The sequence below is a fragment of the Dendropsophus ebraccatus genome, chromosome 6 (assembly GCF_027789765.1).
Source record: "Dendropsophus ebraccatus isolate aDenEbr1 chromosome 6, aDenEbr1.pat, whole genome shotgun sequence".
NCBI lineage: Eukaryota > Metazoa > Chordata > Amphibia > Anura > Hylidae > Dendropsophus > Dendropsophus ebraccatus.
The window spans coordinates 16,323,493-16,346,363 of NC_091459.1; the positions used below are offsets into that span (position 1 = coordinate 16,323,493).

General features: G+C 42.8%; 1 protein-coding gene across 1 annotated transcript; it reads right to left on the bottom strand.

Moving 5' to 3' along the window:
* Positions 1-289: 289 nt before the first annotated feature.
* ABCF3 (ATP binding cassette subfamily F member 3) lies at positions 290-22,858 on the bottom strand. Its single transcript, XM_069974557.1, has 21 exons — positions 22,751-22,858; positions 19,488-19,635; positions 18,562-18,635; positions 17,235-17,287; positions 14,707-14,804; positions 14,449-14,571; positions 12,477-12,743; positions 11,678-11,758; positions 11,536-11,595; positions 10,580-10,636; positions 8,530-8,552; positions 8,335-8,390; positions 8,050-8,250; positions 7,862-7,938; positions 7,727-7,771; positions 6,518-6,650; positions 5,398-5,486; positions 5,163-5,254; positions 4,261-4,393; positions 2,908-2,995; positions 290-1,968 (listed from the first exon to the last, which is right to left on the bottom strand). Exons 1-21 carry the CDS (start codon positions 22,821-22,823, stop codon positions 1,810-1,812), a joined length of 2,130 nt encoding a protein of 709 aa, XP_069830658.1. The 5' UTR covers positions 22,824-22,858; the 3' UTR covers positions 290-1,809.
* Between the last annotated feature and the right edge of the window lie 13 nt (positions 22,859-22,871).

Sequence of the window (22,871 nt, forward strand, 5' to 3'; positions counted from 1 at the left end):
AGAAAGTCACAACCAATATGGCGGGTGAGATGGTCGTGACGAAACATAATTTATGCACCACTTCTGGGGGCCAGAACGAGTGAAACAGGCAGAATCAGTACTGCACTTCCCTTAAAGGCCACAAGGGGGTGTTATATAACTAGGGGAAAGGGTATATAGCGAAACAAATAAGTTTTAGCCGTACCCCTTTAACAACTGTTCATAGTAGTAGTGTAAAATAAATGCAATTCATTGACTTTTTGGACTCTTACTATGGAAAGGCCGTCATTTTAAATAATAAGAGGAGAAGTAGGAGGATTTTGCTCTTTATTTACATTTGGTTAGCTTCACGTCGCCATCTCTTGGCACCTCTAATAACTTAACAGGAAGCAAGAGATAGTGGTTTACACTGAGCAGGATGATGACTGCACACACTACGACTGGACAAGAACTGCCCTTTAACTGTGTCATGGTCTCCTGGATAAAAACAGGGCTAATACAGGCGCAAAGGAGAATAAAAACCCGTGTGAGCTCGATCTGTCACACAGAGGACGGGGTCATTTGTACGATTATTGGACACTTCAGAGGAGTTGGTCGAGGAACAATCTCAATGGGGAGTGTCCCTTGGCTGATGTCTTAGCTTCAACATTATGTGTGATTAGAAAACCATCAAAATTTAAAGGGGTTGTTCACCCCCCCAAAATTTTTTCTTTCCGATCAACTGGTCCCAGCAAGTGCCAGAGATTTGTAATTTACTTCTATTAAGAAATCTCCTGTCTTCTAGTACTTATCCGCTGCTGTATGTCCTGCAGGAAGTGGTGTATTCTCTCCAGTCTGACACAGTGCTCTCTGCTGCCACCTCTGTCCATGTCAGGAACTGTCCTGAGCAGGAGAGGTTTTCTATGGGGATTTGCGGCTGGACAGGTCCTGACATGGACAGAGGTGGCAGCAGAGAGCACTGTGTCAGACCAGAGAGAAACCACCACTTATCAGCTGCTATATGTCCTGTATTCTCTCTAGTCTGACACCGTGCTCTCTGCTGCCACCTCTGTTCATGTCAGGAACTGTTCAGAGCAATAGCAAATCCCCATAGAAAACCTCTCCTGCTTTGGACAGTTCCTGAAATGGACAGAGGTGGCAGCAGAGAGCACTGTGTCAGACTAGAGAGAATACACTTACAGGACATACAGCAGCTGATAGGTACTGGGAAACATTTTTTTCTATAGAAATAAATTACAAAACTCTGGCAGTTACATGGACCAGTTGATCTGAAAGACAAAAAAAAATTGGTGAATTACCCCTTTAACAAAGTCATAGACATCACATATTACACCATTTATCAATTCATGATTGATGCATTATGGGGATGAGTGCAGAACCAAGACATGATATAGTTAAAATATATAAATGTCTCTGCAAAAAGAATCATTGACTGTGTGCAGCTTTACAATTGTATCTTTCATATACACTTAAAATAAATAATAGTAAATTTCATTTCATGTATGACTTGGTCAGCAATAAGGCAATGGGGGGGGGGATAAGGAAGGGTTAATACAGTAAATCAAATGGTAATGTGCAGCAAATCATCATCTGACAAGAAACCCAGCTATCTCTGCTCAGTCTGTACTGTTGGAGTAATAAATATCTTTCCTCAGCTAGAACATCAGTCTCATAAGCCGCAGGGTCCTAGAGCCCATCTTTGCAGAACGTCTGACTTCTTGGAACATCAGGGCATCCTTGCTCTCCGATGTGAGATTATCATAATGTACAGGACACCAGCGAAGCTATGGAGACGCACAAGAGCAGTGACAAACTCTTGTAGAGTCCAAACTATAAGTAGCCCTCCTTGCGGAACTGCTCCTGCAAGAGATCCCGGTATTCGTCAAAGCCGCCCTCGATGCGAGTCACTCCACCGTTCTCACAGACCCAGAGCTCCTGACAAACAAGGCGGATGAATCGCTCATCGTGGGAAACCAAGATTATTCCTCCCTTGGATAAAAAAAATAGAAATCATAATATATTATATAATATATATATAATATATATATATATATATATATATATATATATATATATATATATATATATATATATATATATATATATATATATATATATATATATGTGCATGTCAATGACACATGGATTAACAGTATAGGTTAGACATAGATGCAGAAAATTTTCTTACCCAAACCCCAACTAGCAACTGCACGAATCCTGAACTGTATGAATAAAAGCCTTAGGGTACGTTCACACGTACAGGATCTGCAGCAGATCTGATGGCCATCAGATCCTGTACATGTGAACGCACCCTAAGAGAGGTAGTTCACCATTTTTTTTTTCTTTCATATCAAATGGTGCCAGATATTTGTAATTCTATTAAAAAATACTTCTATTAAAAAAATCTCAAGTTTTCTAGTACTTATTAGCAGCTGTATGTCCTGCAGGAAGTGGTGTATTTTTTCCAGTCTGACACAGTGCTCTCTGCTGCCACCTCTGTCCATGTCAGGAACTGTCCAGAGCAGTGCTAAAACCCATAGAAAACCTCTCCTGCTCTCCAGACTGGAGAGAATACACCCCTTCTTGCAGGACATACAGCAGCTGATAAGTACTGGAAGACTTGATTTTTTTAATAGAAGTCTCTTTCTGGCATCAGTTGATTTGAAAGAAAACTATTTTTGGTGAACTACCTCTTTAATACACACTAGTGACAAGTCAACCAGACCCACCACTTTCACCTGGACTGAGGATTCAGCCTATTATGGCACAAACAGGACTTTAACAGACTTCAAACATGTTAATAAAATGTTATATACTAGCTTCTATGACCTGTCAGGTGGTAACACTTTTTTTTACGCATTTACTTTAGGAAAAGAAAATAAGAATGATATAGGCAGAAGATGAAGAAAAGAGCGAGAGGGTAGTTACCCGGAATTTGTTCAGTGCTCTTCCTAAAGCTTCAATTGTCTCCATATCGAGGTGATTGGTCGGCTCATCCAGAATGTAAAAGTTGGGGCTAAAAAGGTAGAAAAAAAGATACAGATCATTTAAAGAGGACCGGTCAGCATGGATTTGCCTCCTAAAGTAATGGTCCTATTAGATATAACGTAAATGATCATTTAGCAAGGGCGGCTGTGTATGTGTGTATATACATATTAGTGATGTCCGTGCAGCCCTTGGCTTAACCTCTCCACGCTCCTGGTCTTCTCCTGGTCCCTGCTTACTTCCTAGTGCTGCGGCTTCAGAGAGGTGTCTGAGCTAACCAGCCGGGTCAGCCAATCACTGGCCGGGAGCGTCATGGCCAGTGATTGGCTGTGCAGCCTGTTGGCTCGGAGACAGATTTGAAGCCACAGCTGCGGTGCAGGGAGCGAAAGAGGGCAGGGGGAGACCGGGAGCGTGGAGAGGTAATGTATAATTGTTTACTCAAACATTAGCCGTCAGCCGTGCATCACTATCACATGTAGCTATGTACGGTCGGCGGCCGATGATTTTGGTGTCGGACCAAAAGACATGATCAGCCAATGATTGTTTTCTCTATTAGGGTGCGTTTACACAGAGAGATTTATCTGACAGACTTTTGAAGCCAAAGCCAGGAACAGACTAAGCAGAGAATAGGTCATAAAGGAAACATTGAGATTTCTCCTCTTTTCAAATCCATTCCTGGCTTTGGCTTCAAAAATCTGTCAGATAAATCTCTCTGTGTAAACGCACCATAACACAGAGTGATAATCGCCCTGACTGCGCTGCTCATTGCTCTGTGTAATAGGGTCACCAGATAGGTCACCAAACAAAGATTCATGGCATAGCCGTCTGCTCCAGCTGTTTTAATTCTAATGCAAATAAACTGAAGTGTCCAGGAAGGTATTCCCCAGGCTGGAGAAGCCCACTCAGTATCACTCCCCAAAACCCCCTTTTCTGACCCTTGTAGCTGCCCACCCTCTTCCTTGTGTAGAGAACTCTCCCGTAAGTGCAGTCTCTTGGTAAATGGGTGCAATGGCATGGAAGATATCTTCTCCCGCCAGCCTCAGAGCTTGTGGGGTAAGACAGCTAACATGCACCGCTCTGACGAGAGATGATGCCTACAAAAGACATAAGAAAAAGGGTGAGCAGTAACAAGGGAAGGTGTGTGTGTATGGGGATAGATAGGCCGCACAGAGCTGGGCACCTGCATGGGCACTTTCAGCGCATCCGGATCGGACAATCACCAAGGAAAACAAACCCCTGTGCTGACGGCCACCATATGAAAGAGAAGTGATTACAGAATAAGACACACTATCTTACCAAAGCATTGTCATTTGTGCAAAAGCAACACGACTCTTCTGACCTCCCGACAAACTAACTACAGGCCGTACTGCAAGTTCACCAGAGATCCCATAGCTGCCCAGCTGGTGGCGATATTCCTCCTCTGCTTTACCTGTGAATGATAGGGGGGAAAAAAAATGTATCAGGAGTATTTTCATCTCAACTCACACTGAGGAATCAGCGCTGAATTCCAGTGCTGAAAATAGAATTTCTTCATGAATGGAGTTCAATGGAATTTGCGCTCCACGCCGGATCTGCTTTCTGGCAGAAGAATTGTCATGTCAATTCTTTTGGCGGAATTCCGCTGGCAGAATTACATAGAAATGAATTGAGCAGTGTTTTTCCGCTCAGAAAAGTTTTGGCCCAGATTCCGCCCAGAATGCTTGTGGAAATTCCATGTGGAATTGTAAAAAATGAATCATTTGTCCGTGTCTCCTCCCACATTTCCATGCCAAGAGTGTTCTTGCAGATTCCTCACAGAATTTGGCCAAAGGTGATTCTGGGCGGAAGACTTTCCTAGCTGATTCCTCAGTGTCAACTGTCAATCAGCCATCTGCCCAAAGAATTGACATGCCAAAAGTTTTGACCAGTCCTATACCGATCGGGTGGGGGGGAAGACGGCGCTGCAGCACGTCCGACCTCCGCTCTGAGTTAGTTCCATAGAGCTCCATTATAAGTCAGACTCTTTTTTTTCTAGAGACGAGAAGAGTGGACAGGCTGCACCTTCTCCCCACCCGATCGGTACAAGTCTTAACACTCAGACCCAAACCGATCAAAACTTTTCACAAGTCTCTTTAACACGTGTAAAGTTTTTTGTAATGACAGTGACACATTAAGATATCTCAAATCATATAGCTGCTAAAGATGAATTGATGGCTTACCTGGAAACCGTTTTGCTAGTAGCTCCACTGAGTTGACATTTAGATCCAGTTGATCCACGTGATGCTGACTGAAGTAACCAATCTTAAGATTCCTGGTTGTTGAGAAAAGCAGACAGGGTCATATATGTATATATATAAAAAAAAAAGAAATGGTCGGTTGCAGCCACTTCTAATACTCTGTTTCTGCCACCACCACTACTATACACGACTACTGCCTGTGTTACATTAAACCAACCTGTGTGCATGTCGAATCCCATTGACCGGAGACAATTCTCCAAGTAACAATTTCAACATTGTAGATTTTCCTGCTCCATTCTCCCCCACCTGTAAGATGAAAGCACAAACTAAGACCCAAACTAAAAAAAAAAAAAAAAAAAAAAAAGTACTAACTTAACAGCACTGAACAGCCTATTAATTCATATATATTCCTTTCTACCTAGGCATTCAGGTATGCTTGTGTGTTCCTTCTTACTCTTGTAGCGGTGTCCAAACACCAGCTAGGTTACAGAAGCCATCTTATCATCCATAGAGCTACCACAACCTCAGCTTATTAGAATGTACAAAGTGCTTCTCTAAAGGATTTCACAGAAACCATCATCTTTTCTACATTGATGTGAATATGAGAAGAGGGATTAGCCACCTGTCAATTGATGCATCTTAGCATCTGAAATTTCTGGAAACCCAATGGGCAGTATTAGATAGTTTTCCGCCATGTTTGGCAAGAGGACCGCAACCTCATAAAAAAAGAAGAGGTGTGGCTTTGACAAAAGGGCAAAGCTTAAAAAAATTGTAATTAACTTGCTTAAAAAAAAAATCTCCAGTAGTTTTCCCATACTTATCAGCTGCTGTATGTCCTGCAGGACATGGTGTATTCTCTCCAGTCTGGCACAGTGTTCTCTGCTGCCACCTCTGTCCATGTCAAGAATGGTCTAAAGCAGTAGCAAACCCAGCCGCCTTTCTCCCCCGATACTAACTTATACCTATAGTGCTTTGTACTTGTCTTCATCACCACTTCCTAACTCCTAAAGTGCTGTGAATCTTTTAAGTTATGCTCTTTTATGCTATTATCTCCACCCCCCCCCCCCCACACACACACACACGTGTTCCATATGTAAGATTGTATATACATGGGTTTGATCCAGTATATGATTTCATCTCTGTATGAATCTAGGATCACCTCATTGTATCTTACTACTGCATATATATTTTATCATTCATATATACCTCTGCATATTCATATGAATATTCAGCTGTCTTCTGCTGCCAGGACAATCCCTTTAAGTAATTTTAGTAAACCTAGGCTATTCTGTTTATTGAATTCTACAAAAGAGTGAGATACAATAACGGCCGCTTACCACACAGATACGAGACTCCAGATCTGCAGAAACAGAAAGATTCTTGAAGATCGGCTGATTGGTAGAATACCAGAAATCAACTTCATCCAATTGTAATATTGGTGGGGAAAATTTTTCAAAGCCATCAGGAAACCTGTCAGCAATAGGAAAAAAGGAGAAATTCTTATATCTAACAGCTTATTGAGGGAGGGAATTGCCAGCAGTTAGCAGGCCAATTTAAAGGAGAAGTCCAGGCTTGGAAATTACATGCACCTACCTTCCCGGCTCCAGCACTGGTGACCTTTGTCCTCCACTCCGGTTACTAGTCCCCTGACCTGGTATGAGCGGGGAACCAGGTCATGACGTGTCAGGTCCACTCTGCCAGTGAGCAGCTGTAGCGGGGTGCACGTCACGCCCTGGTTCCCCGCTCAGACCAGGCCGGGAAACCAGGAACCGGCGCCGAGGACAGTGGTGCATGTTGTTATGTTCAGTCACCTCCTCCCCGGCTCCTTCAACCCCCTCCCGCCGCTGCACTGTAAATTAACATTGCTGCAGCCTACACCTGAGGCTGCAGTGACGTTAATTTACAATGCAGGATGATACAGGCACAGAAGCTGCACCTGTATCATCCGCGGCACGTACCGGCTGTCAGCGACAGACCCGCCGCAACTGTCAGCACCAGAGCCGCACTCCAGTCAACCCTATAGATACTGTGGTCGGCACCATAAGCTGAAGTCCCAAAACGTCCTTGGCATTAAGGCATCAATGACCCATGATGGTGAAAGGGTTAAAAAAAACAAACAAATAAAAAAGTCCAGAAATCTCCTTTAAAAGTATTTTGCAGGACATTTTTGGCCTATCCTCAGGATAGACAATCACTGTCTGTTCAGTGAGGTTGCTGACACCGTGCACCCATGTTGGTCAACTGTTAGGCAGAGCTGCAGCTCCAGCATATACACAAAGTGGGGTCAGAAGCAGATTGCTCTATTCATTCTATTCACTGTGCAGTGGCAGTGCCCAGTTACTGCAGCTCAACTCCCATTGGAGTGCATGGGAGCTGCACTGCCATCACCTGTCACTACCCCTATACCATTCATTGGGTATAAGCCAGATCTACAGCTTTGCTAAACATTTGATCGGTTGAGATCCTTGGTGTTGGCACCCCCTGCTTATCAGACATTGATGGCCTTTCCCGAGGGAAAAAAAAAAAAATAATAGACGGATGCTCACCTCAATATCACCTCAGACTCCTTTTCTACGGGTTTTAGTTCTGGCCTACAAGAGAGATTACAAAGAGGCAGAATTAGTAATTGAGGCCTTTCATTGGACCCCTCCCCCAACCCCTCAAAAAAGGGAAAAACTTACAATTTCTCCAGAAGTTTAAGCTTACTCTGCACTTGAGAAGCCCGATTGGCGTTATATCGAAATCGATCAATAAACACCTATAAAGTTGTAGACGTACAGTGTCAATGTGCCCCACAAGCAATATAAACGTTCTAAATATAAAGCTTAAGCCTTTTCTTCACAGATTTCTACAGGATTGGTTTCATCACCTGTATATGTTCCCGATACTGATGTTGGGCCTCGTATTCCCTCTGCTGATTCTTCAGCCGCTCTTCCTTGGTTTTCAAAAAGCTTTCAAAGTTGCCCCGGTAAGCCTCCAAGCGCTGGCTGTGCAGGTGCAGAATGTCGGTTGCCACAGCGTTCAGGAAGTTACGGTCATGGGAGACAACCAGGATCGTGGACGGCCAGGTCTGCAAAACATACACGGCCATGTCTCTTATATATGCTCTCCATAGCTAAAGAGAAGGGGTAAAAAGATGACTATGCAAGCAAACCTGCAAGTAGTTTTCCAGCCACAGGATGGCTCTCACGTCTAACATGTTGGTGGGTTCTGTAAAAAAATAAGGATAAGAGAAGTCAATAAAAAAAGTAAAATAAATAAATAAATTTTTTTATATATATATATATATATATATATATATATATATATATATATATATATATATAATAAAATCAATCTTGCAGCTTACCATCAAGCAAAAGGAGGTCAGGCCTAGACAGAGGGGGAAAAAAATAAGTTATATAAGGGATTGGTAATCAAAACCTTTTATTGTCATGCAGATTTTATTACACATTCTCAGTGCTTACAATTTACCAGTGATGCTCAATTTTAAAAGGGGATATGCTTTAAGGCAGGGTTCACACAGTGGTTTTGCAATTGGTTTTATGCAAAAAACAAAATATTTTTGCGTGCATCTGTTTTTCCATTGACTTCCATTATATATTATATATTAAAAAAAAAAAAACTGTCCAAAAACACATCCGTTATTTAGCATACACAAAAACGTGTTTATTGCGTACGCTTAAAAAAATAAAAAAAAGGGATGTGTTTTGATCCCATTTTTTTCATAATGGAAATCATTAAAAAAAAAAGTATCAAATAGATGCACACAAATGGAATTTTTCTTTGCATAAAACAGATTGCAAAAATACAGTGTGAACCCAGCCTAATACCCCTATTGTATCAGAATATTAGAAGTCACCAAGGAAACAAGGAACTATATTCCTTATTTTTAGTGGAGGACTTTATATTCCTTATCATGCACTGCTCAGCTGCAGGAGGACTTTATAAGTGGGTGCTGTATGACAATCCACAAAAGAGGGGGTCTGCGATGCATAGAGAATATTGCAGAGAAGCTGTAGACAGCAAAACTTCATGGAGTGTGCAATTACACACTCTAAAGGCCCTATTCCACCAACAGATCTGACGACAGATTATCTGCCAAAGATTTGAAGCCAAACCCAGGAGTGGATTTGAAAAGAGGAGAAATCCAGTCTTTCCTTTATGACCTGTTCTCTGTTTATAGTCTGTTCCTGGGTTTGGCTTCAAATCTTTGGCAGATAATCTGTCGTCAGATCTGTTGGTGGAAAAGGGCCTTAAGGCTCCGTTCACACAGAGTAAAATTGGCGGAATTCTCCGTCGCCCTCTGTGTAATAATGACACTCTATGGGAGGCTCGTGCGCCTCCTCTCTCCGTGCTGAAGAATGAACATATCCATTCCTCAGCGCAGAGACTCTCATTATGACACGGAGGCTGAAGGGATTCCGCAGTGGAGAATTCCACCAGTTTTACTCCGTGTGGACAGAGCCTTCAAGGGTGAATATTTTATTTTTATTTCAAACATGAAACATTTGAAAAAGAAAAGAAAAAGTAGTAATTGCCCTACAATAATTACCGGCTGCAGTCACAAGGCACGTTCCTGCACACAGCACCATCGGCAGGATCGGTCATTGTATTGTGATAGGGAACTGAAATAATCATTTAAAGGGGAACTATCAGCAGGTTAGACAAATCTAACCTGCTGATAGCCCCCTATTGCACAGGAGATGCCAAGGAAGATGATATGTCTTACATTCCTCCTTGGTGCTGTTAGCAGTGTAATCCTCATTCCTGTGCACCATTAGGAGCACTGCCGCCCTCAGAGCGCAATGGTGAGAGGCAGGAGTGTGGATACAGGTGCAGCCGGGACCTGAAGCTTCTCTGACTATGCAAACCAGATTACTGGGGGAGGGGGGGGATGAAGCCAACTCCCCTCCTTTGTGTGAGTAATAGGTAATTCACCAGTTTACCAGTGCAAATCATTGTACCGGATAAGGATCCATCTCCTAATTTGGCTTTTTTTTTATGGATTCTTGTTGTGGCGGTGAAGTGTTTGTTCACCCAGCTGGAAGGATTGGAGCGCAGCCGGTCTGAGATTATCTTTGGGCGTTGTTGCATGTGAAGTGGTGAGAATAAAGATTGCCTTGAGGTTTTTTTTAATATATGGTGGTTGGTGCGCTGCAGCGTCTAGCTTTTCCCCTTTGATGTAAGTTGCTTTATTGGACACTGGGCTGCACCCCCATATGTGATTTGGTTGAGAGCTCCCTTGTATTAGTATAGTGCAGTTACTAAATACAACACTCACACAGAGTCCTTACTGTCACTGAGCTAAAAAGTAGTGCAGGAAGGGGATACAAATAATACAAATAAAGTAGAGAGGTACAACCTTTGCTTAAATGAATAAATAAGAAATACCCTACCTGGCAAAAAGAGCCCGCGCTAATGCCAACCTCATGCGCCATCCACCAGAGAATTCCCTGACAAAAGAAAAATGGTTAAAGTATAGAAATAATAAAATTGGTTTTACAAAAACATACCCCCCCCCACATTGAGTTATCACTACTAGTTACATAATGACCAGGAGGAATGAAAATATTACATAGGCAGCGAGGCTGCAGCACCTGCTGTGTTCATTCCTCATCTGCTCTCCTTTCTGTGGCATCATTTAGCACAAGGCACACGCTAAAAGACATCTCATACTTTTTGTAAATGTCCCAAGCAAGAAAGATATTTTTGTGTGTATGACAGGGAGATGGTGATGTAAGCTGTAGGGTCTGATCAAAGGTGGTGACATCAGTCAGGGGGCGGGGTTAAAGCCTAGACACAAGATCCAGCCACACCTCCCAAGACAGCAGAGGATGATGTGTTGTATTGTCTCAGTCACCTAATCTCTTTGAAGACAATAATGGAAATTATTAAAGGGCTACACAGCTTCCTGTCACGCTGAAGCCAGTACTATTAGTGATAACATTATATGAGTAGGTTATATATCTTGGGGAGAATGCATTTAAAGTGTCAGTGCCATCATAGAAAACTTTTGACATGTCACAGAGACATGGCAAAAGTTTTGATCGATCCGTGTCTGAGTCTTCACACCCGTACCGATCAGGAGAAGCGTGTCAGCATAATCAGATGGATTCCATAGACTTACATTATGAGCCAGAGCCGAGACAGGACTGTGCTGGAGCTCCGGGTCTTCTCCCGGCGCATTCTTACAATTGGTACAGGTCTGAACACGCAGGCCCGGACCGATCAAAACTTTTGACATGTCATAAGCTTTCGATGATGACATTGACACTTGAAATAAAACGTTCCTGAGGCCAGAATATCCCTTAAATGTCACCTTGAAGCTATTCTGCCTCCATTATACACTCACTTGGTCATCTGCTGTTGCATATTATGTTTGAATCCCAATCCTGCAAGGATCACAGACGCTCTGAGGAGGAGAGAACAGGAAATTATTACATAGGAAAAAAAAAAAGTCTTTGAGAAATATATTGAAGCTACATGGAGTTTACCTAGCTGGCGCTTTATCTGCCTCTATTTCTTCCAGCTTTGCATAAATCTCAGATAGGCGGACGCTCTCTGACCCATCTCCTCTGTAATAAACATGAAGGAAATATTAGAAGCATTCAGACACCAAATGCAGGGATTGAAGCAAACCTTATTTAAAGAGAATCTGTCACTAAGTGTATTCCACCTTAAATGAGTGCAGCATAAACTAGTGACAGAAATGCTGAACAGATCGGTGTATTACTTACATCATTCTGTTCAGCCGTTCTCCCGATATGCAGGAGAATAGGATTCTTGCCACACACCCCCCCCCGCCCTCCAGCTGCTGATTGACAGTTGACTGTGTATACACAGCATGGATAGATAACCGCCAATCAGCAGCTGGTGGGCGGAGTTTTCTGCCTCTCATGAATATCCAGGACTACTGGGCTCATGCACATAATGGAGAGGACTACTTATTGTCCATGTTATTCAGGAGGAGATCTCTGGATCAGCTGCACAGAACAATGTAAGTGATACATCATTCTGTTCAGCTTCTCTGTCACTAGTTTATGCTACCCTGAGAAAGGACACCATAAACCTACTGGCAGAGTCTCTTTAAATTATTTGGGCATCATACATGGAAGAGTGGTGAGCAAAGTGTTTCTAAGACGAGAACGGTACTGCTGAGAAAAAGTTTTTTGTTTTTTTTTTCTTGTTTGCAGGCAAGTCTAATTTCTGCAAAAAAAAAAAAAAAAAAGGGCTAGCAAGGGATGTATACATATATACACACAGCCATCACAAATCTTTTTTCCATTGACTTACTTTCCGGCACTGATTCGAGCATTGAGCTCTCGCTCCTCTTTCAGTAGACTCTCACGTAACGTATCACACTCCAGGACACTCTGCAGGGCCGGGGTGTCGTCTCCTGCCACTTCTTGCTCCACATGTAGGATGCTAATGTGTGAGGGGACGCGGAGACTCCGACTTGCAAGCATCTTTAGTAACGTTGTCTTACCGAGACCGTTTCTGCCTACTAAACCGTATCGTCGTCCTGATGCCAAATGCAACTCGGCACCTGTCAATAGGACCCTGTGATGAGAAGTTGGGGGAATATATAACTATACAATACATAATCTCATACCATGCAATGCACATTATAAAATCAGAGAATGCAAATTGAAATTAGTACAGTATACATTTTACACTTCTTCAGCAAATATGAACCTGTGATCACAAGCAGCCAGATTTTTCCCTTATTCCCTTACCAAATATAAAATGAAGGTACTCCGCACTCAAAATGCAATTAAAAAAAAAACCTTTAAAAAAAAAAAAAATCTTTCAAATCAATTGGTGCCACTAAGTTATACAGAGTCCTAATTTACTTCTATTTAAAAATCTGCAGTCTTCCAGCTGTTGTATGTCCTGCAGGAAGTGGTGTATTCTTTCCAGGCTGACACAGTGCTCTCTGCTGCCACCTCTGTCCATGTCAGGAACTGTCCAGAGCAGCAGCAAATTCCCATAGAAAACCTCTCCCACTCTCCAGACTGGAAAGAATACATCACTTCCTGCAGGACATACAGCAGCTGATACTGGAGTACTGAAAGACGAGTTGTTTTTTTTAAAAGAAGTAAACTACAAATCTCTGGCACCAGTTGAGCAACATGTTTTGCTGAACTATCCCTTTAAGGTGTTTATTGTGTGGTTAACCCCTTCAAGACAGAACCCTTTGATGCACAAGAGTCCGGGTCAGATTAATACAATGTTCCTCCCTGCCTTTAAAGAGCCATAGCGCTTTGGGGTATCATTTTTTGCGCCATGATCTCTAGTTTTTATTGATATCATATTGGTGTAGCAGTTTTTGATCGCTTTTTCGAAAGCCATATGCTATGCCATAGCATAGCATAGATCAGTGTTATCGGCAATCTATGTATAGAGCCTGCCTAAGAGCAGACACTATACATAGATCGCCGATCCGACAGGACGGAGGTAAGTGACTTACCCCCGCCTGTCGGCACAAGCAATCGGGACCCCCGCGGTCCCGATCACTCAGTGACAGATGCTTGTTCTGTCACTGAGTTCTTTAAACGCCACAATCGCTAAAGATTGCGGCGTTTAAAGGGTTAATGAGACGCAGCTCGGACACATCGGAAGCCCCTGAAGACAGGAACGTATATATACATTCCTACTGCATGTGGTATGTGCAGTAGGAATGTATATATACACACGTTACTGACGGGAAGCGGTTAAATCAGGCTTATAAAAAAATTGTAGCGACCTTCATCAGACTCATGAAAGATATAAGCGTGATTGCTTGATTTGAGCATCCATATAGTGATGCAGTGAAAAACAAAAGCTTCAGTGCTGACAGGTATGGGAAACCTTATCTGGGTCCTTTAATGTGGTCAACCATTTTAAAAATGGAAGTCAATGGAAAAAAACGGATCAAAATGGATGCACACAAATGCACCTGTTTTTCCATTCTTTTTTAAAAAAAAATTAGCCTTAATTGCATTTTGAGGGTGTGTTCACACATAGGGGATAAGCAGCAGATTTGATGCGGTGTTCAGTCATTCAGTTACATTGATATCTGCTGCGGATCCTGTACGTGTGAGGAGTGAGGAGTGCCTCCCTTCTAGGATATTGTGGGCCAGACCCTTCTCCAGCACCCTCCCTATAGGAGCTATCATAATGTGAACCCACAGCACAGTACCTTATGACATGGAATGGTGACTAGGCAGGTAGGATCACTACACAAGGAGGAGGAGAATGAGAGTTATACATTTTGTATACTCACCTCTCTCCAAATGACACATCAAAGTTTTCAATCCTGATGTCGTAGGATTTGTTCTTGCCGCTGGATTCTATTCGGTTTTCCTTCTTGCTGGCCGCCTGACTTGCCGAAGCTTCTTCCATTACACTACACGCATTAATAGAAAGTAAAACAAAGTGACTTATATATCAAGTCCCAATTTTTATTATATCCTTTCAACAGTAAGAAAAGCCCAGCTGCGTATGGAGGAAATCCTTATAGGCGAGATGTCTTTACACTTACATATTCCCGCCGCCTTTCTGAGTCTCCCGCTCAGACCGCTTCTCTTGTTTGGCTTTTAATTTGGCTTCTGCTTTCTCCAGCTTCCTGGCATCAACAGTCTGAGATAAAACAATTGTGTTATTGGGGGGAAAAAACAGACACAAACATACACAGGCTATATATATATATATATATATATATATATATATATATATATATATATATATATATATATATATATATATATATATATATATATAATATATATATATATATATATTATTTTTTTTTTCTTTTTTTTTTTATTATCATCATCATATATAATAAAAATAGATTATTTTACAGATTATCTGCCAAAGATTTAAAGCCAAAGCCAGGAATGGATTGGAAAAGAGGAAAAATCTCAGGCTTTCCTTTATGACCTGTTCCCTGTTTATAGTCTGTTCCTGGCTTTGGCTTCAAATCTTTGGCAGATAATCTTTCAGATAATCTGTGTAAATGGACCCTTAGGGGGACATTTATTAAGTCCGATGTTTTTTACGCCGGACTTAAAAATGCCCCCGCATCTCCGGCGCTACGGAGATTTATGTAGAGGCGGACTGCCTCTACATAAATCCTGTGCGCTCCAGTGCTTTATTATGCCTTAATAGCAGATCACTAGGAAAAGCCAGAACCTTGATCAGGAGCAGCAGAACACCACATGAAGATCAACCGAGATCAAACAGAACGCAGTCACATGTACTTCTAAGGAAGGCTTTCATGTTGGACACAGATGATACACATCACTGCCATCCTGAAGGCTGATACAGAATGCACACACCTGCAATTTGCTCCATTTGTTTTTAATTTTAAAACAAGTTGTTGTTTCTTTTTCTTTAGAATTTTGAAAGTCTATAAAGTGCAAATCCAATAATGGCAAACCTCTATAACTGCCTCCTGTGAGCAGAATTAAGACTAGCCTTTACACCAAAGCAGGGATGGAGAACCTTGGCCCTCCAGCTGTTGCAAAACTACAACTCCCATCATGCTTGGACAGCCAAAGCTTTAGCTTTGGCTGTCCAAGCATGATGGGAGTTGTAGTTTTGCAACAGCTGGAGAGCCAAGGTTCCCTCCCCCAGCACTAAAGTATTACTGACTTTTTTTCGTCACATAAACAAAAGCTCCTTCTCTGAAGCCGGCCTCCTCGCTATCATCTTATTTTGCAATGGGAAGTTTAGTCTTATCATACATTTTCCACTGCTAGGTCCAACAATGTGAAGCACAGACGTGCCAGGTCAGTCGTAGCCACTATTAAAGGAGTTATCCAGTGTTAGAAAAACAAGGCCGCCTTATTCCATATTATTATTCGTTGAGCCATTATCCGAAAAGATTATCGGCCAGAACACGGCCAATAATAGCTTTATGTAACAGTACCCTAAGGCCTATTAGATGGAGAGATTATCTTGCCAAATCCAGCCTATATCTCCCATGGTATGGAGTGTGCAGGATCAGCAGCTGTTTATCCGCCATCGCCCGCACATCACGCTATGATTCAATGTGCCCTCATATGGGACGTTGAATGGAGCACTCTTAAAGGGGTTGACCACTTTTTAGCTGTTACCTCGGACTGTTAATATGTAGCTTACTAATATACAGGGCTTTCAGTTCACCTCAGTTATATAATGTATTATGAAGCTTCGCCCTCCTCCTGTCCGCCGCACAGCTCTCTCCTCCATAAGATGGCGTGCTATTATCTCTCTCAACCAGCACATGTCCTCCCCATACACAGGAACGTTCGGTACAGCCGATCGATCCTGTGTTCTCTGCGGGGAGGAGAGGGTTAAGCTGCAGCCAAAGTGCTCTGGCTGCAGTTTCTCTCTCCAAGAACAAGGGGGGGGGGGGGCGAGAAGTGATTTTCCATCAGGCCCAACCTCTATCTCCACTGACCTCATCTGTCTGTGATTGGTCAGGAGAGCCCCACACACCTTATACCCCTGACAGATACGGCCGACAAAAGTATTAAGTGTATGTGTTCCTAAAGGGGTATTCCACTCAAACATAACTTTTGCTGCCAATGGTGAGACTAACAGTTCCTTCCATACTTGTTATTATCTATTCAGTCTCCTTCCCCAAGTTCTCAGCTGCTGCTTTATGGTGAAGACACAAAAATCTGTGTGTGAGCTTTTCTCTCTGTCTCCCCCTCCTCCCTTCTGGGATTATTCTGAGGTCAAGTTGCTAATGAACTCACTGATTAATTCTCCCAGCATTACAAAGAAGTTACAATGTTGCAGATAAAGCCTGCCAAGGACTTGTTTACATCAGCCGTCTCAGAAGGGAGGGGGGAGACAGAGAGAAAAGCTCACACACAGATTTTTGTGTTTTCAGCAGAAAGCAGCAGCTCAGAACTGGGGGGGGAAGGAGAAGAAATAGATAATAACAAGCATGGAAGGAATTGTTAGTCTCACCATAGGCAGCAACATAGTAAAAGTTATGTTTGAGTGGAATACCCCTTTAACCCTAATGGATAGATAAAAAACAACATGTATGTGGAAAGATAAAATGTATCTTACTGAAGACTGATCCTTTTTCATCAGTAACACGCTCAGGACCTGAGGGTCAACATCTGAAAGGCACAAAAGTAAAACAATAACATGAAGCCATGTATGATATAGAACATGAAATGCTGAGGGCTGTGGCCCCTCCTCGCTCGGAGCCAAAGCCTGCATCCAAATCTCACACCAGCAGACTCTGTATGCACAGTGCTGGAACAAGATTTGGAAGCAAGGTTTAGTGCTGGAAGCTAGCTGTTCATCAAGGTACCATATGTCTTTAGCCTTTGGCATTGGGTCTATATGGAGTGGGCTTTCTCCCATCTTGAGAGTGTTTACCTTAGTCAGGGGCTCAGCCCTGGATATTCAGTTCATATTTCGTAACCCCTGAATTCGAGACTCTACATGCTGTTACATGGTGCACGTGGGGGCTTGCTCCCTAACTTTGCTGTGCGGAACTCGATGCCGTGAAGGCTGGTCATGTGTTAATAGTTCTTTGTTGTTTTGTTTTGTTTTTTCTTCTCTAACTATGCAGTAATTGTTGGTTACGAAAAAATTTATAAATAAAACCTTTTTTAAAAAAAAAAAAAAAAAAAAAGTACCATATGTCTCCACACTCCACTACCTATCTAACAGCATCATAAGTTTAAAGGGGTACTCCAGGCTGGGGTTATTTTTATTGTACGGCCGGAGAGGGGTTGGATATAGAGGCCTCCGGTCACTTACCTCCCCATTTCCAGCGCCGACTCCCGGATCGCTTTACCTAGTTCTCCCGTCCGGCTGCAGCTTCCTGGTCTGAGCTGTGGCTTGAGACGTGACGTCTCAAGGCAGCTCAGCCATTCAGCGGTCGTAGCAGGGTCCGCGGGAGAACGGGGCGGCGCGATATGGGACACAGCGCGGGAACCGGGGAGGTAAGTGACCGGTGGCCTCTATAACCACCCCTTCCCCACCTGTACAATAAAAATAATCCCAGCCCGGTGTACCCCTTTAATACACAATTCACAAAGTCCTTTGCCCATATTCAAACACTAAGCAAAATACAATGTCCTATTAAAGGGGTACTCCAGAAAAGTTTACTTTGAACAGAGCTCAGCCGGTGCTCAGTCTGACGTGCCGTACTCGCAAGAGTCTCTGGAGAGGAAAACGGCACAGCCTGAAGAAAGAGATGCCCTCTGCAGCTGACGGCACTGGAACGTAGCCGTGCCGTGATGTCAGACTACCGGCAGCTGAGCTCCATTTAAAAGTAAGCTTGCCCAGACTTCCCCTTTAAAGCTTTACTATAAGAGAATAACTTTAAAATATTCAGCATTACTATGGATGTGTTAGTATGCGGCTCTTATAGTCTTACCATATTCTGTGATCTGAGAGAGCTGGATGGGAGCGTCCAGGAGAACCTGTTGTGATGGGACCTGATGATTCTCCCTAGAAGGAATGAAAAACTCTTATTTAAAAAAAGTGCAAGAGAACAGAGGAAACCCTCTAGAGCGCCGCCTTCTTCTATTGTGAATACGGTAATCTAACTATCTGAATCTTCTGATATTAACAAGAATCTTGTACTAGCCTTAAAGGGGCACTCCAACACAAATATTTTTCTTTCAAATCAACTGTTTTCACAAAGCTATATAGATTTGTAATTTACTTCTATTTTAAAAATCTCAAGTCTTCCCACACATATCAGCTGCTGTATGTCCTGCAGGAAGTGGCGTTTTCTTTCCAGTCTGAAGAGCAGGAGAGGTTCTCTGTGGGAATTTACTGCTGCTCTGGACAGTTCCTGACATGGACAGAGGTGGCAGCAGAGAGCACTGTGTCAGACTAGAAAGAATACAACACTTCCTGCAGGACATACAACAGCTGATAAGTACTGGAAGACTTGAGATTTTTAAATAGAAATAAATTCAAAATCTATATAACTTTCTGAAACCAGTTGACTTAAAAAGAAAAAGATTTTCACTGGAGTACCCCTTTAACCGGAAGAAAGTTCAATTGTTACATAGTTGTGAATAGGACTTTATGAAAAAAAAATATTATATAATATATATATTAATATATATAATTTTTTATATTTGTGTGTGTGTGTGTGTGTATATATATATATATATATATATATATATATATATATATATATATATATATACATACATATACATACATACATACACACACACTCAGCGGTTGTCAACTAAGCAGCCAGGGCAATTACCAGTACCACCAGTACAGTGATAGGGTCTGCATATACTATAGGGTATATTCCATTTGCTGGACGGACATACTCACATGCGCATAGTCCTGTACATTCTCTGACAGATGTCGCGGATGTCGTCATCATCTTTGGTATCTCCGGACACATCCTGCAAAAGCTCACCGACTGCCTCAAACAAGTCATTCTCCGACTCAAAGTCAGACTGACCGCTGTCCAGGACGTCTAGGAGGATCAAACAATGGGTTATATTAGAAATGGTACCTTTAAAACGTCGCTGTCGTTAGAACTTTTAACATCTAAATCAACAGTAGATGTGATATAAAGCAAGTTTGCAATTTACATTCATTTTTTGTATTTTAGTTATCATGAAAAACACGGCACTTCCTGTTTTCTGACTTTTTTTTTTTTTTTTTTCTTTCTCAAAAACAGGAAACAGTCAGAAAACAGGAAGTCCTGTGTATCCCAGGTAATCTGGGCGCTCAGAGAGAGAAGGCAGCCATGTGATTGATGGGACACATTAAGTTATGACTCTCTGTACTGGACGGAATTTCTGTGTTTAGTCTGTTTTTTTCAACCAGCACAAAATCTGCCTTCAGGAGCCTGGACCTGGATACAGTAAGTATAGCTGTTATATAGCTGCCTTCAGGAGACTGGACCTGGATACAGTAAGTATAGCTGTTATATAGCAGCCTTCAGGAGACTGGACCTGGATATAGTAAGTATAGCTGTTCTATAGCAGCCTTCAGGAGACTGGACCTGGATACAGTAAGTATAGCTGTTATATAGCTGCCTTCAGGAGACTGGACCTGGATACAGTAAGTATAGCTGTTATAAAGCTGCCTTCAGGAGACTGGACCTGGATACAGTAAGTATAGCTGTTATATAGCTGCCTTCAGGAGACTGGACCTGGATACAGTAAGCATAGCTCTTATACAGCAGCCTTCAGGAGACTGGACCTGGATACAGTAAGTATAGCTGTTATATAGCAGCCTTCAGGAGACTGGACCTGGGTACGGTAAGTATAGTTTTATATAGCTGCCTTCAGGAGACTGGACCTGCATACAGTAAGTATAGCTGTTATATAGCAGCCTTCAGGAGACTGGACCTGGATACAGTAAGTATAGCTGTTGTATAGCTGTATTCAGAAGACTGGACCTGGATACAGTAAGTATAGCTGTTATATAGCTGCCTTCAGGAGACTGGACCTGGATACAGTAATTATAGCTGTTCTATAGCAGCCTTCAGGAGACTGGACCTGGATACAGTAAGTACAGCTGTTATATAGCAGCCTTCAGGAGACTGGACCTGGATACAGTAAGTATAGCTGTTATATAGCAGCCTTCAGGAGACTGGACCTGCATACAGTAAGTATAGCTGTTATATAGCTGCCTTCAGGAGACTGGAACTGGATACAGTAAGTATAGCTGTTATATAGCTGCCTTCACGAGACTGACCTGGATTTCTGGTAAGTACAGCTTTGTTTTACAGCAGGATAACAAAAAAAAATAATAAATGTATATTACAAACTTGCTTTATATCCCATCTACTGTTGATTTAGATTTTGAAAGTTATAACGACAGCGACACTTTAAATTATAGAATTAACATTGGCTTCATTTACTACACAATTACCCAGAAGTATCTGAGAAGTATCTGAGAAGGTAAGTGCTGTGGCCCTATTACACCAAAGATTATTGGCCAAACTTGGCCGATTACTGACCTTTCCAGGCATAAATCGATTGGTGTAATAGATCCTGATAAAAAGAAATAATAAGCTGACATGCACAATGTTCAATCACAACAATAACGACAGTGACGTTCTGCTGCCCGTCGCTCCGTGTAATGGAAGCGTCGGCAGCAGACCGCCTATCTCTACAATGGGCCACGTGGATGATCTAAGTACCCTATTACACGGGACGATTATGGTTCGAAAAAACATTATATCATTTGGATTTAAACAATAATTGTTTCAACTAATGGGAAAACGTTCATCGTGTGGCGGTCTATTTATCACTAGTCATAGATAGACTTCTCCATCAGTTACAGCCCATACAAGACCATGGATTTCTATACAGAAATAAAGGTTATAGACTAAGGGTGTTATTACACGGGCTGATGAGGGCCCGATAACTGTAAACGAGCGCTGATCTGCTAGATCGGTGCTCGTTTACTGGGCCTATTACACGGCCGATTATCGCTTAACAAGGGCTGTATGGATATCGTTACCCTTGTTTAAACTGTATACATTACCTATCCAGGCTGCAGGGCTCCTCTTCCTCTGTGCTTCTCCCCATGTCCCGTGCGCTCCAGCTTCAGAGCGGCCTGTCTCAGCTGACAGGCCACTCAGCCAATCACTGGCCACAGCGGTCCCGGCCAGTGATTGGCTGAGCGGCCTGTCAGCTCAGACAGGCCGCTCTGAAGCTGGAGTGCGGGGGACCCGGGGAGAAGCACAGAGGAAGAGGAGCCCTGGACCATGGATATGTAAATCGTCAGCCGTCGGCAGTAGCGATGCACGGTCGGCGCCCGACAATTGTAGGTTAGAACCTATATCAACAATCAGCCGATGATCGTTGTCATCACTGATTGTTGTATTTATTAGACAGAGCGATAATTGGCTGAATCGAGCTGATTCGGCCGATTATCGCTCCGTGGAATAGACCCTAAGGGGGCATTCACACGTCCCGTCATCATCATAGGCTCCAAAATCATTTTAAAAGGGATGGTTCACAAAAAAAAAAATCTTTCAAATCAACTGGTGGCAGAAAGTGCCAGAGATTTGTAATTTACTTCTAGTAAAAAAATCTCAAGTCTTCCAGTACTTATCTGCTGCTGTATGTCCTGCAGGAAGTGGTGTATGCAGGAGAGGTTTTCTATGGGGATTTGCTGCTGCTCTGCACAGTTCCTGACATGGACAGAGGTGGCAGCAGAGAGCACTGTGTCAGACTGGAGAGAATACACCACCTCCTGCAGGACATACAGCAGCTGGTAAGTACTGGGAGACTGGAGATTTTTTTAATAGCAGTAAATTACAAATCTCAGTTCATTTGAAAGAAAAAATTTTGGTGAACAATCCCTTTTAAAGTCTGATGATCACTATACATGTGTGAGTGACAGCTCAGCCTTCTCTCTCACTATATAGCACGATCCTGTGACGTCACAGTGCCCGGATACAGTGTATCCCAGCCCAGTGCCAACCTGGCATGAGCATGTGTGGCCACTACCATCCCCAGCCATTGCTGTGTGTGACACCCGGCACCTCCAGCCCAGTCACGCCGCCTCCGCTCCCCCGAGCTCCCCCGAGCTCCCCCGAGCTCCCCGGCCGCTCCCGCCCCTCTTACCCGTCACGTATTGGAAGAGCTCGGCATCCAGCTGCGGGAACTCGCTCCTCAGGATCTCCACGAAGGTCGCCATGTTGGCCGGCAAGCACAGCGCAGGCGTCAAAAAGAGATCACGTGACCC